At 44.4% G+C, this 19171-nt stretch overlaps 1 protein-coding gene across 7 annotated transcripts in view; it reads right to left on the bottom strand.

The window, feature by feature from the left end:
- Positions 1 to 19171, bottom strand: part of DENND1A (DENN domain containing 1A) — a 489116-nt gene that overhangs the window by 192294 nt on the left and 277651 nt on the right. For all 7 annotated transcript variants that reach the window (XM_045790973.2, XM_045790978.2, XM_045790976.2 and 4 more), the window contains one exon: positions 9541 to 9586. In XM_045790973.2, the coding sequence (XP_045646929.2) occupies positions 9541 to 9586 (46 nt within the window). The remainder of the gene's footprint in view (positions 1 to 9540; positions 9587 to 19171) is intronic.

Below are 19171 nucleotides of genomic sequence, written 5' to 3'. Positions count from 1 at the left end.
TCTTGTAGCCTATATGGCATAGATCTTAAATACTCAACTTTAAATTCATTTTGAAATCAGCTGAGAATCAAACAATATGTAAAGAGAGGTTTACAGACTCCAATTTTAGTCATACTTTTCTCTATGGGTGTTTAAGTTTAGTACAGAAAGCAGTTTATGGAGAAATCAGTTTAGCAGGGGAAAAAAAAAGGTACGGTTACTACATCAGAGTTTGACCATTTTGTACAGAATTATTACTAAGCTATCTTCTTCAGAGATGCCTAGTGGAAATACTTTATTAACAATAATCTCTACCATTGAGTGAAGGTCAACTAATGCACATGGAATTCTAGTCACATTATTTCTAACCGTCATCACTTGAAGGCAGGTGCCCCATTTCACAGATGGTAAGGCACACACGCACAGGAGTTCAGGGACTCACCTGCACCCCACACAGACAAATGTTGGAGCTGGGATTCAAACTTCGACTCACCGCCTGCCCGAAAAGCCCATGGTCCATCCATATCTTCCCCCAAGAAACAAAACAATAACATGCGATAATCTGTGCAGAAAATACCCGACTTCAGCCTGCTTACACATTGCCATGGCCCATTTAAAGGCCTTCCGAATCAATTCTTTTAGGTCATTAAGAGGAAGTTTAATTTGGTTGACAAACACCCCTACTGTGGTGACCTCACCTATCAACAACAAATGCCTGATGGTCACAAACCCGGACCATGAGTCTGCGGAGCATGGTGTTAAACAAAACCACATGCGCCCGGATTCCAAGTGGGATCTGCCTAGGCCAAGGGTATGGCTCTTCAATCATCACACTGCTGGTCTCTGGGCTCCCACAATGACCCCGCCCCTAATCACTTGCAAGGACTTTATGAAAAGAAGTCACCAGTCCCATGCGGCTGTGCTCAGTTAAAAGTTCCTTTGAGTTAATGTCAATTTAGAAAAAGTCACTCACTAAAAAATACAGAAGGAGGCTGAGAAAGAGGGGAAAGTCAATCTCAGGTAGATGTCTTTTAACTATATAATATTGATATATGTACAGTCACTTCCATTTATTTGGCGCCTACCATGTGTCAGGTACCAATTCCCTCATTTATTCCTCATTAAAAACTCCTATGAAGTGGGGAATCTACCCATGTAAAAGCGGGGTGTCTGAGGCTCAAAGAGAAACCATAACATCCCCTCTGCAAAATCTACACTCCCCTCACAGGGTGACAATGAGAAATGGTATGGCTCAAGTGCCATGTATACTGGTAGACCCTCGTTCCATGGTTGATATCATAAAGTATTTCCAATAGGCATCTCTCTCTCTTTTTTAAAAAAGATTTATTTATTTATTTTAGAGAGAGAGTGAGAGCACGAGAGCAAGGGGCAGGGAGGGGCAGAGGGAGAGAGAGAGAGAGAATCCTTAAGCAGACTCCCCGCTGAGTGCAAGCTCGATCTCAGGATCCTGAGACCATAAAACCAAAATCAAGAGTCAGACGCTTAACCGACTGAGCCACCCAGGACCCCTTGAATAGGCATCTCTTAGGAAGATAACACAAGAATCCTTTTGTACAGAGTAGTCTAACTATGTGAAGCAATAATACCCCCACACCCCCCTTGCCAAACTGACCTCTTGGTTCAACAAAGGAGCTTGTTTTAAGTCACCTTGACTTTAACTAGACATTAACTCGGGCTAGAATTTGAATCCAAGGCCACCTAACTCAAGAGCCCAAGAGTTCTTTCCACTCTGCTACACAGCCTCCCCGCGTGCTGCTCCTTTTCTTAATCTGACAGGATTTTGATTAGTTCAAGCTTCTCTTAGTAACAGTTTATAAACTAAATTTTCTTTGAAGTCAGTTTTCACATTGCTAAGCGGAGCTTACATATAATGACTGGCTAAGTGATGATAGGAAAATTGGCAAACAAGAGCATCAATGATGGTTTCACATTTTCTACTGGGATTCTCCCTCATAAATTACTCAGTTTTTCTAATCTATAACAGAGGCTTATCTCATCTCACAAGAGAACATTCCAGTCACAACAAATTAGACTGAAAATGTACTGACTGCAAGAGATACTTAAATCAGCCAGAAGTACTTGTTTCCTTTGATTACATAAATTACTACTAGAGCTTTAAATTGTTTTATATTAACTAATTCCAACATTAGGATAAGTGACATTTAAGAATCACACTCATTTTAAAAGTAGATGCCATGCGAGGAGGAGAGCGCTTCCAGGGGAAACCCAACAGGCGAAATGCAGGAGCTCCTTCAGGCCCTAAGTTGAACAGAGCTGCTGAACTGTCACTCTGAACGCTGTGCATGTGACAGAGACTCACATGTGATACTCTGCGTGATAACGAATAGTATGCTAAGGAAATTCCAGCAAAACCAAGCTACTGTCCAACTCCTTTCTTCTTTATATGATAAAGCAAGCGCCAGCAAGTGATCTAAACTTTGCTCCTCACTGCAAAGAATAATGTCTGGTATGGTGTTTTTAAAAAGCTCTTCACATCATTGTATCACTAAAACCTCACCACTCCTTGAGATAGATAATATAATCTTAATTTTACTGAGGAGAGAATGAAGTCGTGGAGAGGCTAAGTAACCCAGCCCTAGATACAAGTGTCCTCAGATCTCTTCTCTGGAGGCACGTGAGGCTGCCACACGCGCCTCCCCGATCCCCTCACCACAATCCCCAGTGCGTGGTGTGGGGGCTGCCCTGAGAAGGAAAAGCTCAGGCAAAGCTGGGGCCTCTGCCCAGCACAGGGACAGGGCGAGGCCTGATGAGACGGTGCACAGAGCAGAGGCGCTGGGTGCTCACAAACCCGTCGCAGCAGAGGGACTTGACAGAACTTACTTTACCTGAGCCTCAGCTTCCCCAATTTGCAAATATGGATACCCCCCTGACCTGGCAGGGAGATTCAGAGGAATGCTGGAAGATGAAAATGGGTAAAGTACCTGGCACAGCGTCTGGTACTGTGTAAGGATTCAGAAGGTGTCCCAACCCTCTCCCCTTCTTGCCAAAGCTCTCCCCGGGAGCCTGTGACTAAAACTACCAGGTGGAATTTTTCATGAAAGTATCACCTTCTTATAAAGCAAGAACGGGATTACTTAGCACTAACAAATAAATCTCACGTGGAATTTCTCAATTCCTGTGAGGATACATATACAAGTCACCACTTACATCTGAATATAATTACGGCTCAGAGTTTTGCATCAATCTCAGCATCAACAAGTGTGAACTACATCTTATTACCATCTACCTGCGGAGTCCTGCGAAGAAGCAGAATGGCACAACGGTAAACAGGAAACACTCTTCTCCACTATGAAATGGTGTAAAAATAAATTCATATATATATATAAAAAAGCGAACAAAGGATTAAAGACTTTCTATGCCGAGGGAAAAGTGAAAAGAAAAAACGAGTTAAAATTGTGCCAACTCATTTGACAGAAATTCAGGTTCTTTGAGATGCAAAGGAAAAAGGGTTATTTTTCTTTTCTGTAAATAAGTAAATCCTGTGATTTTGTGTGAAAACCCGCCAGTTACACCAGGAGCCCCACTGCAGACACAAATGCTGCCTCTGGCTCCCACAGACCAAAAGGAGTCTGACTGGGTCCCTGGATGTGGTGGCCAGTGCTGCGCCAAGCACCTGGTGCATCTGCAAAACCAGGCTCCAAGGAGCTCCCGACGAGCCTCCCCAGGTAAAGGTCGGTGCGAAAGAGAAAGGGATGCTGTGAACTTGGCCGCTCGCCCTCATGTACCTAACACATGCCTCTTGACATTGCAGTGCTGGGAGAGGTGGCGAGGGGCCTGTGAGTCTGGTTTCTGGGTCTCGCTCCCCCTGTTCTTACCACCTGAACTATCACTTAGTACACAATTTAAATTTATATTCCTCAACTGGGCTGCAGAAAGAATATCTAATTCATAAAAAGTACTTGGAAACAGGGAGGAAAAGACAAAATCTAGTAAAAGCGGTGCTTAAACCCTTGAAGAAAGTCATCACCACAAACACCTCTGCCACGGCACGGTAGCAAGGCAGCCATTCAGAAGCTTGGGCTTGGGATGCTAACACATCTGAATTATATATATATGGTCGTGGTGTGTAATTTACTTAAGAATTACCTTGATCTTTATAAATATCAATTTACTTTATTAACATGGTTAAGCAGTTTCCAAGCATTTTATATGCAAGGACTGTGTTTCTAATGGCCCAGAAGGAGAAGGCCTAACCATGTCCCTCCCCTATTTACACACTTCAATGGCTCTCCATTGCCCTATAAAGTTCAAACTCTTTAACAAGGCTTACAAGGCCCTGGATGGCCTGGCCCTTGCCTGCCTACCTCAGCTCTCCTCTCTCCCTTCAGCTCTGTGCTCCTGTCAGATACTGAACTACTCATACTTTCTGGAAAACTCCATAGTGTTCATTTTAAGTCTTTGTTGATGCCGTTCCCGGTTTTCCTGGTTTCAGTTTAGGTGGTCCCTTCCTCTCAGAAGCACAGCCCTCAAGGCTAGATGTGGTGTCTGCCCTACCAGACCCATGGCATCCCAAATTCACTGCAATTACTTTCCATTTGTCTGCATCTGCTCCAGACAAAACCGTGTAAAGGCAAGGATTATGTGACATTCGCCATTTCATACAGAACTCCTCACATGATGCAGTGCCTGGGTACGCAGAAGGCTCTCGAAACACTCTTGTAGAAGGGGATGTAGACTGCATGCTTACCACAGGCCAGGCCCTGGGACATGCTGGACACATACAGGACTCCCTTATTTAATCCTTACCACAATCCTAAAAGATGGGTACTAACCCCTATTACAGATGAAGAAAGTAAGATACAGAGAGACAAAGTGTCATGCCTGCAATTCCTACAGCAGGGGAGTGGTCCAGCAAGGGACTGACAGTGCATTCAAATTCTACAGAAGTGCTGCTCTTGTCCCTGACATAGTCTCTCTAGCACTGCAAACCAGGAGGCAACAGGGCGAGCACAAACCAGTTTTGTTGACACTTTCCTTCCCCAGGTGATGAGGATGAGGAGCCTGGTAACTTAAGTGTCTCTGAAAGAGAATTCAAAGCCATCAACTTAACAATGTAAATGGCTTTAAGGGTATTGAGGAAATAAAAACAGCAATGGTTGTTGATCTCTGTTGAACTCTGTGTGCCAGGCACTGTGCGAGGCACCCAATTAGCATTATCTTACTGGATCCTCCACCAGTCCTCTGAGGGAGATACTGCCATTGCCCTCACTTGATACATAAGATGACAGAGGTTAAGAGGTCAATTACCGTTCCCAAGATGGCATAAGCAGGAAGTAGGGGAGCCAGCATCCAGAGCCCACATTCTAACCATTATACTTCACTGCCTCCGTGTACTGCTGGAGCAGCATCTACGGGCTAACCTGAGCCTCTGTCTGGAACTGCGCCAGGGCTATCGCCTTTCCTTCCTCCTTCCTGAGCATTCTGCCACCAGGAACAATACATACATGATATCCCGCATTCATCCCTCATGTCGCTCTGTGGCCCAGGCACAAAGCATTGTTTGTGAGGCTTGGAAAGGAAAGTCTTCATTTATCAAATAGGAGAAGCACCATCGACCAGATGTGACCTGGCACCTGCTGCCAGACATGGCACAGAAGAGGGGCAGCAGGAACGTCTCCTGAACTGAACTGAGGTTGAGAGAATGAAAGGGAACAGCCACTGTGTAATCTGGCCACGTTTCGGTACTTCCTAGCTGCCAGCTAACAAGATCATTCTCTCCAAGAAGAAACTAGGTCTATGCCAATAGCCTTGGCTATCCTGCTAACTTACCACTAGCCTCAAATTAATGTTTGCTTAAATGAGAGAAAGAATATAAAAAGGCAGAAGGAGGGGTAATCACGATCAACTATAAACTTGTCACTTTAGAAGGAAGGCAGACTCTTTAAGGAGACGAGGTTACCATTTAACACACAGCAAGGGCACCCTGGTAGAGGAGAAGACCAGAATGAGGTCTTTCCCCAAAATAACCTTTTTTCAAATGAGAACACTAGGTTATAATTTATATTTCCTTTTGTGCAACAAATTTGAGTGTCATAAAAATGGTTAAAAAGTCTTCCTATGGTAGCTTTTTCTAAACTTTTATGAACATCTGCCACATTCATTTGAAGTTTAAAAAATTCTGGCACATATGCAAAGGCATAATAAGGTGCCTATAGCTTTCAAGAAAAAATAACAAGACAGTCAAAAATAAGCCTTTTGCTGAATTGCCAGTAAGAAAACTAGTGTGCGAGAGGGGATGGGCCTTCCCGAGCCCCTTCCTTAAAGAGCTTTCCTTTGGCCCCAGGTATAGGAGCTCCTCCCCAAGCATTACAGCCCATAGTTCCTGGAAGAAATCTCAGGAAACCATTTCTCTGCCTCGAAGGGTATAATAGAACCAGATAAACCCAATCAAAAGGAATGACGAGAGCACATGGAGGCTGAGCTGAAATTCACTCAAGGAGACAGACTTAATTCCGTGATTGGGTAGTTTGTGGCTGCCCAACACACCCAGGAAACATGACTTTGTCTGGAAAGCGGCTTAGCTGGCCTCAAGAACGGGGCGACGACTATTTCTGTTTTTCTTTTAGTGCTGACCACACTGGAGCTCAGCATGGCAAACCTCTCCCCAACTTCAAACAGGTCTAAGATTTATCTTGCCTGGTGCTTCCTGAACCTTCTCACTTAAAACCCTTCAGAGGCTGAGGAGAGTAGACTTGCACCCATTCACCTAAATGCAACTGTCTCGGATTTTAGCTCCAAAATTTAGGTATATTTTGCACTGAATGTTTTACTACCAAAGACCTTTTCAAAAATTCCTTCTAATCATATAAAAAGTAAAAAAAAAAAAATTACTCTATCTTTAAGTAAAATTATAGTGCTGGGTTCCCTGGAAACAGTGATGCCTACTGGAGGCCCTAAATGTGTTACGAATTCCAGTGTACCAATCCTTTGGAAGGATTTTCAATCCTTCTTTTCAGAAAGCACCTGTTCGGCGTCCTGCTAGGTGCTGAGAACACCCACGAATGAAGCACAATGTTTGTTCTCTAAGAACTCATACTCCTAGAGGTGACAGAGAGGACAGAGAAGCAGACAACTATCATCCAGAGCAAGAGGGACAGGAAGTGAAAGATGACAACCGGGGGACTTCTGGGAAGAGCTAGAGAAGGGCAGGCTTAGCCGCGGTGGGCAGTAGGTGTGTTTAGAAATCACTGAGAGCGCAGGATAGTGAGAGGACACGAGGCGTGACAGCGGTGGAGACCGAGCAGAACATGGTGAGGGCAGAGAGAGGTGGGCCGCAGAGGTATGGGACCAAGCAGAAGGTACTCCACCAAATGTCGGGACTATGCCATGAATTTTATCTCCATCTTATCCCTCCACAGGCTGGCAAAGGTTTATTAGAGCACAGAGGCCTTCATTTTGCTTATCAAATGAATGAGTAAGGCTTCACAAGAATCCAAGAGAGCAAAGAAAAAGGTCAATGAAGGCAGTGAGGAAGGAACAGGGTGAAAGATGGGTCAGAGATGTGGTGACTACTTAGAGAGAAAGAATGAGGAAGAGGAGCACTCAGCTTTTTTTTTTCGGTGCCTTTGCAGGCAGTGGTGCCACTCACAGGGATCCGGAACACGGGAAGGCTGTGTGTGTGTGTGTGTGTGTGTGTGTGTGTGTAGATAATGCATTGTTTGGGGAAGTCTGAGTTGGAGCCATCTGTAGTACATTAGGTGACAGTCAACTGGCACTTGAAACTTTGCATCTGAAGTTCACAGAAAGGGACGCCAGTGTTAGAATCACAGCCGAGAGTCACTGCCATTACCGTGGTAGCTGAAGCAAAAGGCCTTACGCGAGATGACTAGAGGGCATGTGGAGAAGAAAAGCGAGCTGAGACTAGAAACGTGGACAATGCTGAAGGTAAAGGCACATGAAAAGGAGTCTGAAAAAGCCTGTGCTGGAACAGTCTGGAAGGCAGGAGGAGGGGCAGGAAAGAGCTGTGGACTCTGACAGACCAAATGGTCTTTAGATTCGTGTTTCAAACTCTGCAACAACTGGCATGAAAGGTCGATGAGAAAGGATTCACTTTTAATTTCTCACACAGGAGCTTTGAATACACCCCTAAACTTGACAAACAAAGGTAAAACACAGAAGAAATCTCTTCAATCTGATCTAAATACACCATCCAAGATAGTCCATAAACTGTGTACTGTATGTGCTCAGGGCTGGGTGATGACAAGGAGGAACTGTTAACAGAATGTAGGAGCCACATGGCCGTCCTGTCAAATTAGAAATTTGAGCAGATTTCTGTGGTCTATTTTGATCAAGATTCTCAATGTCAAACAAACAGGTTTTTCGATAACCAACTTGTTTCATTTTCGTAAGCACAATAGCACAGTGTGCAACAGTTAGTGAAGAAGCAGGTGGTCCTCGTCGACGTGAAGTGAAGGGAACAGAAGAAGAGAAGTAGCACTTCCTTTAAGACATGCAAAGCATCATCACAGACGGACATGGCTCTAGATTTTCCCTCTGAGAGCGTATCTCCTGTGCAAAACAGGCAAGCCCCCCACCTCCCACCCCGTTTTGCTCTAGTACAAATTTAAGCTCTCTCTTGAGGAGGGAAAAGCTTAAGGTTCATGTCTACGAACCAATGGCACTTACAAAAGCACAGAAAAGTCCTTTAAAAGAACTGCTATCTAATTGGTACAGCCACGCAGAAAGCAATCTGGCATCAGATTCAGAGCTTTGACCAAGCATTTCTACTTTGGGGGTTCTGTGCTAAGGAAATAAGTCAAAACGCAGAGAAAGCCATATGCATAAAGATGTTCACTGAAATGCTATTTATGATGGTGAAGAATGATAAACAACCTAAGTGCCCAACAATAATAGGAAAATGGTTAAGTTGTGGTATATCCAAACACTGGAATGACAGGCAACAAATTAAAAATTATTATTACTGAGAGTGGATTAAAAACGTGTAGAAATCCCATGCCATAATGTTAAGTGAAACAGACGTAAAATTATATACACACACACATCAGTTATGCACATTCATACAAAACATATATTCATAGAATATAGACTAGGAGGAAGAATAATGAAATGCTAACAGTAGTTCAATCTGGAATAATGGTACTGGGGATAATTTTAACTTTCTTCTTTATACTTCCTTATACCACATTCTCTACAACGAAAAACGTAATACTGTTATAGTGATTTAGAATAAATATCATTTTGAAAAGCAAGCAAGTTCCCTTCCCTCGTTCGAACCCTTGAAGAACCCCTTCCTCCTGCCTCTTTGAACCTCACTCCCTCACCCATGAAAATTGACAATCTCCAAGCAAAGTGGAAAAACACTGGAAACCAGAGCCCAGTGGAAAGGGTCTCCGCTGAATGCTCAGCTCTGTGCACCTGGGAGGGGGCTGTGCGTGAAGTGTTGCTTCGACATGCTCCCATGTGCAGAGCTGTGAATCCAGAGACTGTGTCTTTTCCACTGCCACAGAGCAAAACAAAGCCGCAAGTAGAGAGATCTGGGGAGGAAAGGCGCCAACTTACCTCCATTAAACTTAAATGGATTCCTATGAGGTAGGGCATGGGAGCACTGTGAAGAGAAACAGAGACACACAGCTGCTTTAATGTCTGTTGCTTCCGACAGAAAATTACAGATGGTTCACTATTTGGAGAAAAACTGTTTTAATAAACGTATGCACAGTTACATTTCCTTTCACAACAAAAATCCTAATGTGACATTTTGTTCCCAAGCCTAGAAACTTCTGAAGAATTTCAAAATGTGGGCAGCATGAGAAGCAGCTTGGGTGGAGGGAAGAGCACCGACCTTGGCGTTAATCCCTCAGTAGCAGCTCTGTGACTACACAGCCTCAGTTGCCTTATCTTTAAAATGGGATACTGGAATCAAACTGGCAGCTCGTGATCAGAACGAGAGAGAACACACATCAAGTGATTAGTATAGTTTCTGGCACAAATGGAAACTATTATCGCCACAATTACAACAGAAAAAGCAGTTAACAAGGTTGAGTGGAAGGCATGATGTGTTTCAGCGAAGAATGATTTTTCTTTTTATTTGCTGTTTCCTTCTGCCATCCAGAGATGTGATCTAACCATCCATTCTGACTGACCTAAGCACACGGGGAACTTTGAGCAAGCTTTCCCCCGCCAACCGCACACATGCCATCCAATGACACCACAATTCACAAAGCTCCTTTCAACTGCTTCATTCACAGGGAGGAATTGGTTCCCTAAGTCAGTGACTGAGCAGGAGCAGAGAACCCAACTCCAAAGCTCTTAAAACCTGGGCATTATGGACTGATTTCCTTTGGTTTCAGGGGAGGGGGAGGGAGAGAGAGAGCGCGCGCGCACGCGCAAACGTGTTTACACAAATTATCATTTATGATGCTACTTACCAATAATAAATGGGCTAAGCATTATACGGGGAACTTCAAATTCATCTTTCCTAATCCACACAACAATGGCACAAGGCAGGCATTATCCCCATTTTACAGAGGAGAGAATAGCCCCAAAGAGCTTAAGTCCCTTCTCTAATGCCATAAAACAAAGGAAACAACCAACCTGGGAGGACTCTGGGGTTTCTTCTTCTGGGCCACGCTGACTTCATAACACTGAACCTAAAATCCCTGGGCTCACCTCCCATCAGTGTGTTTCTTGGGGACGGTAGGACAGAGAGGTCAAGAAGCAGGAGGAAGAGATCGAATGGGCAGCTTTTCCCCATGTCTCTCCAATATGTAACACATCCTATGAAAGGTGCAAGAGTATTTTGTGAGCCTAGAGCAGAGATACCTGGCTCTGATCAAGGTGACCAGGCACCTTTCCTCTGGGGCAGCCAGGAGACTGCGAGTGGATCTACAAAGGTGGCTTTTCTTGGGAACAGGGTTGGGGAAACCAGAGAGGTAAGAAGGGAGAACGCAGAGATGTGCTTTCACTTGAATACTAAGGAGTTTAGGCTTTATCCTGAAAGCACTGGATAGGGAATGAAGGTTTTTTAAACATCAAATGTGCATTTTAAAATTGCTCAAACATTTAAAAATAAGAGAGGGCACAATTCCCTCATCACCATTCAACAAATAAAATTCTTCAAGCAAAAATCCTTCCCCAGAATATAAAATGTCCTCCTTACTACAGAGCTCAGCAGTGATATATCTTGGGAGCCTGTAAAACACACTTGAATATTAGCAGCACAGTTTGGGAACTATTCTTCTAGAAGACTTTTGTATTTGATAATAGCCAAAGAAAGAATTATACACACAACTGCAGTGAAAGTGGAGTTGTCTTGTCTTTGCTTTCTTCTTCTTCCTCTCTCCCTTTTTAAAAAAGGTATCTGCTGTGCACATTCAGCTTCTCTTCGCTTCTAGGGGCAAGGAAATGCCCTCTGATATTTTTTTTGCTTAAACTGTAAACCATTAGTTTAGCTGCCAGCTACACGAATGCGCAAACTTCCCAGTGTGCTGGGCTCTTCTGTCCAAGCTTTTTCCAGTGTACACTGAAATGAATGTGTTTCTAATTAAGTAGCTTCAGGAACACGACAGCTTCAATGTCAAAAATACAAAGTCTGAACCCTGGCAGGAAGTCTTAAGACTGCAAATGTCTCATCTAGTGGAACCTTGCCTAATGTAATGAAAGGAAGCAGGAAGAGTGCAGAATTCCAGAAAAATGGCCACTTATTAATTTGTCCAGAAGCACAGCCTAACACATCGAAGGGAGAAAAACTCCAATCCATAATATTTAACCAAATCTTATCAACTTTTCCAGCTCCTACGTTTAATCATGCAAATGACAAAGGGCGCTATGTTTTAATTAGAATTTCAGAACTGAAATTCCAGCAAATGAGTTAATGTACAGAAAAAGACCATTCAAACAACTGTGAGAAAAAGGTGAAAATAAATACTGCAAAAGTCTCTGTATAACTAAAGGCTCTTACCTGAAAAAGAAATGTTTTCTAGAATTTTAAATATGTAGGTTTTAATGCCATGCCTTTTGTCCTGCAATAAAAATCAATGATACTCTGAAAAGAGAGGAAAAGGAGTCTTGCAGAAGTGACTACAGATGCAAAATGGGACAAAGTGGGCCTCACCCTTCAGGTATCATTAGGTAGGCATTTTTTTAAAGCCCAATAATTTCCCAAAGAGTAATTATGGCCTATCACAGAAGTGCAATTTCGTAGCCAAGTATTGTTAGGGCTGCAACAGCTCTGTATTTAGAAAATATTGAAAGCACATTTACTCTGAAATCACAGCAGCTCCATGTTTTGTATAAATGCAAATTTAGACAAATACCTTTTACACTGTCATCATTTGCTTACAAAGCCTCAAATACCTCCCTGAATTGACTGCATTTTTGCTCTGCAAAGACACTAATTACAAATTCCAAGTGGGGAGAGGAAAATGGGGGAAAAAAGGAAACCCAGAGTCTCCTTTACATCTCAATGTAGCAAATATGTAACTGGGTAATTCTAGGTGTGTTCTGAAAATTTCTATTCTCAGTAAACCTCAATAGTTATTGCAGCTACTGACTTGTTTTCTCTGGAAACCTCTTTTCTTTGGCTCTTTGTTGTAAAGAGAAATTTGCAGGAGGGGGGATCACATCACCTTAACGCTACTTTTATTTTCACACTTTTCTCATCCAATATTGGCCCACGTTAACAAACATATTTGTATCTTTGAAATTAGATACTGCATACATATTTTACTGTTTGCTCATTGGCCACATTAGCATCTCTCATATTAGACTACAATTTTTGTGATTAAAGACTGTGCAATATTCCAGCAGGTATGGATGTGCCTTAATTTATTGCACCCTATTTCCAGAGTTAGACATTAAGTCGCTTCTAACTTTTCACTGTAAGTCATGCAATAATGAAAATGAACAACTTCATGGGCATGAATTCCCAATCATGGAATTACTAAATCAAGAGGGCTGGGTTGTTGTTCTTTTGGGTTTTTCTTTCCTTTCCTTTCCTTTCCTTTCCTTTCCTTTCCTTTCCTTTCCTTTCCTTTCCTTTCCTTTCTTCCTTCCTCCCTCCCTCCCTTCCTCCCTCCCTTCTACATCTTTAGTTATTTTTTGGCAAGGTGCTTTCTAAAAGGGCAGGACCTGTCCCACTGGAAATCTTTCAGGACTGTTGCAAGGGTTGGAGATAACCCACGAAGTGCCTGTTACAGGAACAGCACACGGTAGGCTCAGTAACTCACCATGTCCAGATGAGTTCCCTCCAAGGCCCTGACATGGCTGGTCCCACTGGACGCATTCTCTTAGCACCCAAAGGATGGTTTCTTATTCCTGCCCTGGTTCGGAAGGACACCTGGCAAAGCCCTGGTGAGGATAGTCGAGACTCCATTATGAGTGTGAGGGGCTTGCTATGCACCGTCCGCCACGTGGGCCGCTGACACCAAGCACACTTTTGTCACTGTTCTACTCGCTGAGTTCAGTAGGTTGCTTAACACTTTCTTTGGAAGGCAACTTTACTCTTGGTTTTATATACCACCAAGAATGTAAAGTCCACAAGTAAACTGTAATTTGTTACTTCCTCACCACTTAGAATGACAAAATTTAAAAACCACTTATCACTCTTGAGCATACCTTAAAAGGAAAATACAGCAAAATACGTTTGTTTAAACTATTCCTAAAACACTCCTTCAACATTCGGAGTTCGATCACTCTGCATCATTTTGTGATTCAGTCATCAATGTGCGTATTTTTCCAAGGGTATCTCAGTAACAAGACATAATCCAACTTCCTCTAGACGCTACTGTCCTTTATTAGGTCCCCCAAAGAACCTGTTTGTTGCTTCTCAAGTACACAGCAACGCAAATATCTGTTTAACTAATAGCAAACGAACACCATGCTTCTCTGCTCTGGGGGCCTTTCAGCATTCACAGTGACTTTACATTTCAATGCTGATTCGCAGTGAGCTTTTGGAGACATTTTAAATGGCAATTGGACACGTGTGGCACCAATAGTGCACATAATTAAAGCGGTGGTCATATTAACAGCTATGACCAAGTTCATATATAGGCGGGCCACGACAACTGTGTCACAACTGCCCTGTGGCCGACAGCAACTATGGGATGCCACTGTGCATCTCTGAGGAGCAGAATAGAGCATATCCCTATTAGGCCCTTGTTCTCGGGGAATTATTGCACTATCTGACTTCATCAGTTATATTCTGGAAGAGTAAAAACTGTTCTTCCTTCCTTCCTCCCTGTGAAGGAAAGAGGGTCTGTTGCTGTTGTCAAGGTAGTGACAACATAATGACCTTTACCTGAAAGGTATGTTTAATTTGAATCCTATTAAGGGGAAAGAAGCATTATAATATTTATCGAGCTACTATAACCCAGCTGCTTTTATACGTTATTTACACATAATTCTCAAGACAACTCTGCAAGGTAGGGCTATTATCCACATTTTCAGACTAGGAAACAGGCTCAGAAAGGTGAAGTAACTTGCCCAAGGTCACACAGCTAGTAAATAGGGACGCTGTAATTCAAACCCAGGGCTGTCAGAAGGCTGTGCCCATGGCACACGCTCGGTACTTAAGCCAAAAGACATGCTGGTACACCAAGGGGGCTACTCACCCACTCCTCCTACGAACTCAGGCCCGCGACGTAGAGAACTTTCTTACAGGTAAGTTCTACACACGAGCTCATTCCCCTCATGAATGTGGCTCCCGCAGACTTATTAATGGTCTTGCAGCCCCGTTCATTATTACTGCACATTCACAATTTGTTTAATTCCTTTCCCCAGACAACTAGAGCCCTCTTAATTATGTTCCCCTGAGGTGAGTGGCTACTAATTGGAAAAGAGTCAGGTGAAATAAAAGAACACAGGCTGCTCAAATACATAAAACACAGCTTCCCAGGACAAAGGGGGAGGAGCGGGGGAGGACCTGCGGAGAGGTGGGAGGGCCCCCACCCCCAGGTGAGCAACACCTCTTTGACCCCAGAAAGGAATTAGCTAAGAGCTGCCCAGGGACTTGGAAGGTCCACTGTGTTGCTTTTCTTTCCCCCATAAAAATGCACAGTCAGCATTACAGTTCACACATTGCAGGACCCACTCCACCTCTCAGAGGCACACACCTCCTTAATCACATATCCCGACTGGCAAAGGGGAGCCCCTAAGTTTCCTCAGTTCACTACTTTTAAAGGAAAGGAAACTCTGAAAGAAGTCTTCTTCATTTGAGCTTTTCTTTCTTTTTTTGGGAAAAGAAACAAAAGTATAAACACAGCTTGTCCTACACTTTCAGATTCTGCTCTGAAATAAGGAGGCTTGGCATGGGTAGAGGTTAAAGGACAGGAGGTGGGAGAAAGAGCACCAACAAAGACCTCACAGCACATCTTGTCAGAAAGCACTCATAATCATGGTTCTGGTCTCACCGAGGGTGACCAGATGGGTGGCGTACAGGCCAATATCCTGGCTGCTGTGCACAGGGAGTCGGTCCCAGCAGCCACTGTCTACTGCACACCGGACAAGGGACAGCCCTGGGCTAAGGGCTCAACAGGCATTTTCTCAGTGGACCCTCACGACAACAGCATGAGGTAGGCACTATTGCTACCAGCACTGTACAGATGAAGAAATGAAGGTCATGCAGGTCATACAACTCGTCAATGGCAGAACAGACTAGAACCCAAGTCCATTCTGCTGAGCCAAAACGAGCAGACTGTTTCCCAGAAGCCCAGCTGGCGGAAGGAGGAGGGAAAGGAGATGAGGTCGTCCCTAATCTGCTTTCTGAGGGCCGGCCAGCAGCTGTGCCAAGTCACAGGCCCCGTCACATCATGTCCAAGCACCCAGCTCCCCGCCTCCCCTCGCCATAGGAATCCTCTTGTCCTAAATTTGTCTCTGAGCCCTTCCTCAGACAGTGTCCCTGGGCCCCAACCCCTCCTCCTTCAAGTCCTATTGAATCTCTGTTGCCCATCCGAGCACCACTTCTCACGGAACCCCAGTGGTTGTGAACACTTCCCTTTTTAGAGGCTTTTGTGTGGGTTGCCCATTTGGCATAAAGCACATGTTCATTTGCACGGTTATTCTAGATTGTCAGTCACAGGAGAACTGAACGGTTTCCTGTTTGCAGAGTCTACCACGTGCCTAGCACGGAAGAACAGCGACAGCGGAGCTGCTACACAGAGTGTGCACCAGACACCAAGGGCCGTGCAGCAGGCTTTAGCCACCTTATCTCATTTAATCCCCAAATAATCCTATTTATACCATCCATTTTATAGATTAAAAAAAGGATTCCCAGAAACCTGCCCATGGTCACAGTTAATGGTGATTCGAGCTCAAATCCTTCTACTTCAAAGTCTCTTATACTACTCTTGCTTAATATTCTCTTAACCATTATGTTAACTTAAGAAAAAAAAAAAACCCAGTTATTTGACAACTGTAACTGAAAAAGAAAACAGCAAGTTGATACTTCATAGAAAACTGTTTGCCTTACTAGCTTAAATGAATTGGTATTTTTTTGTTCTAAATAAGATTTAAAGCAATTTAATACAGCAATAAAAGCAGGAAAAGAAATAGGGGCAAAGGGAAAAAAACGCAAGCCGGGGTGAATTGGTGCCCCGGTTGTGTGCTGTGAGGTTTTTTTGCACACCTTCTGGGAGGGCCACAAATTTGGCTCTGAGCGCTCCAGCTGCCAACACCCAAAGAGGGAAACAGGATTATAACAGGCTTCATGGTGTCCATAGAGAAATAAACTATTCAGGAGCCTGAATTTGAAAAAGGCAACTGGGGAGGGGAATGAGAAAACGAACATCTTACGGTATATTTATTATGTGCTCCGTGTCTTCCATATGCTGGTGGGGCAACCAGCAAATATGACTGTGTGTCAGGCAACACGTTGGGCTGGGGATACAGGACAGAGAAAACAATTCCGGTCCCTGCCTGTTCGGAGCTTACAGCTAACAGCAGACGCGAAATAAGCGTCTTAGTGTATGTGTGTGAACAGAAGCAAAGGAAACATACAAGGTGCTGTGGGGCGGACCTGAGGTGACCTCATTCCATCGTGGCAGCAGTCTTGAAAGGCCGAGCTCCATAATTTACAGAGGCATCTATGGCTCAAACAGGTTAAGTGACTCGACAAAGGTCACAGCTGGTGAGAGGCAGAAAATACGGCTTGAAAAGCAGAAGGGGTACAAATGCCGTGAGTTACTTACAATTTTCTTAGGGGAAAAGGTATTTAACTTTGCGCCTGGTTTCTACCCAGCCCTCCCTGATTTATGAGCAATAGCCTGGGATGAGGACCCATAAGAGGACAAGAGCAATTCTAGTTGGGGGAGGAGGCATAGATCGCCCAGCTTCCATGTGTGCCGTCGAGAGCCAGCATATAGAGCTCGCAACTGTGGGCCAGTGGGAAGTACACGGGGTCGGGCACTGGAGATGGTTTGCTAATGCAACGCATGTCTATCACTACAGCTGAAGTGTGAAGGGGGAGGGGGGGAACAGGGGACAGTGCCCTTCTCAGTGTGGGCCCTGTGGCTTCCTGGGGTAACCCTGGATCTTGGGGGGAGATGCCTTCCAGAGCCCCAAGCCCCCAAACCCAACCTAAATGAACACATGAGCTACAAAGATAAGGCCTGGATGAAAACCTGGAAAGGTCAACATCAAAGCCTTAAGTGGTCCGCCCTTTTGTGCCTCCTCAGTCTACCGGAAGGAGACATACTTGGAAAACATCAGGAAGGGCTCCGTGGCTAAGACCACTGTAGCAGGAGAAGTTAATCACAGAGAAAAGGTCAGGAGACAGGGCTCTCTATTGCCCCAGAGAGTTCAATGAGAACCATAACGGCCAAAGCCAGCTGCAAAGGGAAGTCTCGAGTTGTGAGCCACAAGCCGCCCAGGAGACTCTCACAGAAATGCAGGAATGAATAAGGGGTAAAAGAAATGAGGAGAGGGAGAGAGAGAAAAAAAAAAGAGATTTATGGATAAATCAAAAGAAAGTAAACCCCTGCAAATGTAAAAATGTCAAAAGAGGGAAGGAGTTCTTTTGTTTTTCTAGGACTAAGATATGTCACATGCCAAGTGCAGAGCATCTAATTACTTCTTAGCCTAGCCTCTCAGTCTTTCAAATGTTTAAGGGTAAGAACAAACCCATTTTGTTGCGAGATCGCTCTGAGCCTAGCGCTGTGCTGGTGGCTTCATGAACTCTCCCTTGGCCCAACAACTGAGAGGCAGGGATGCTTACCCCAAAAGTCCTACCATGCGGCGAGGCCCGTCAACTGCATGATGGCAATACATGGTCTGTGGCTCCTGCTCTATGGGTGACGAGGAGCGCATCTAGAATGTTTTTGCCATAGAGACCACCATACTGTGCTGGAGAAATTCCACGGTTTTCTAAGTATTGGGTCCAACAGGCTCCAGGTCAGGGAGGAATGAGGAATTACATACTGAATGTATCTCAAGAAATGGAAAGCCAGGCCAAGGCTTGGTTGTGTAAGCAGAGGTCAGGGCCAGCTATACCCCACGCAGGCTGGTCAGAGACGAGACAAGGGAGGCGAGCTGCGCTGCCCCTTGCTCCGTCAGACAGCAGGACTGGGCCTGGCAAGGAGGGACCGGCAGGGCAGGTTCCGATGCTCAGATGTAGATGCAGCAGGAGAGGAGGTGGTGGGCCCACAGGGTGGGTAAGCTGCCACCAGGAGAGCCCCCAAAGGGCGGGTCGGTGAGCCGACAACCACCATTCCCAACCGGGGAAGGGCCATTCCCGTGGCAGAGGGGCACTGTGTCTTCTCTAACCCTGCAAGTCTCTGCACCACTGTGGGCATGCGATGCTGAGGCTGGACGACAGCTGTCTCACTGCACACCTAGCATCTGTGCCATCAGGGGCACCTTGGAGGGACCAACCACCTACACGGGCTACTCATTTTCACAGAACATTTGCTTTCTGCTATATATGCTTTTGGAAGGTTAAAAAATGTCTATTTTTAAATAAGGATGAATTACCTTACTAACAATAAAGATTGTATTAAAAATCTAATGGATCTGGAATTAGTGGTGATGGTTGCACAACCTGGTGAATATACAAAAAACCCACAGAATTGTACACTTTTAAAAAGGTCGTTAAGTGTTGCAATATATGAATTACATTTGAATAAAAAAAAATGGAAAACTGGAACCTATAGAATGTACAGTATCAATATAGATTCCTATAGACTCTACAGCACAGATAATG

The sequence above is a fragment of the Ursus americanus genome, chromosome 18 (genome assembly GCF_024610735.1).
Source record: "Ursus americanus isolate L20-20 chromosome 18, mUrsAme1.1.p, whole genome shotgun sequence".
NCBI lineage: Eukaryota > Metazoa > Chordata > Mammalia > Carnivora > Ursidae > Ursus > Ursus americanus.
The sequence above is the reverse complement of the archived record's forward strand: the minus strand, read 5'-3'. Positions and strand labels throughout refer to the sequence as shown.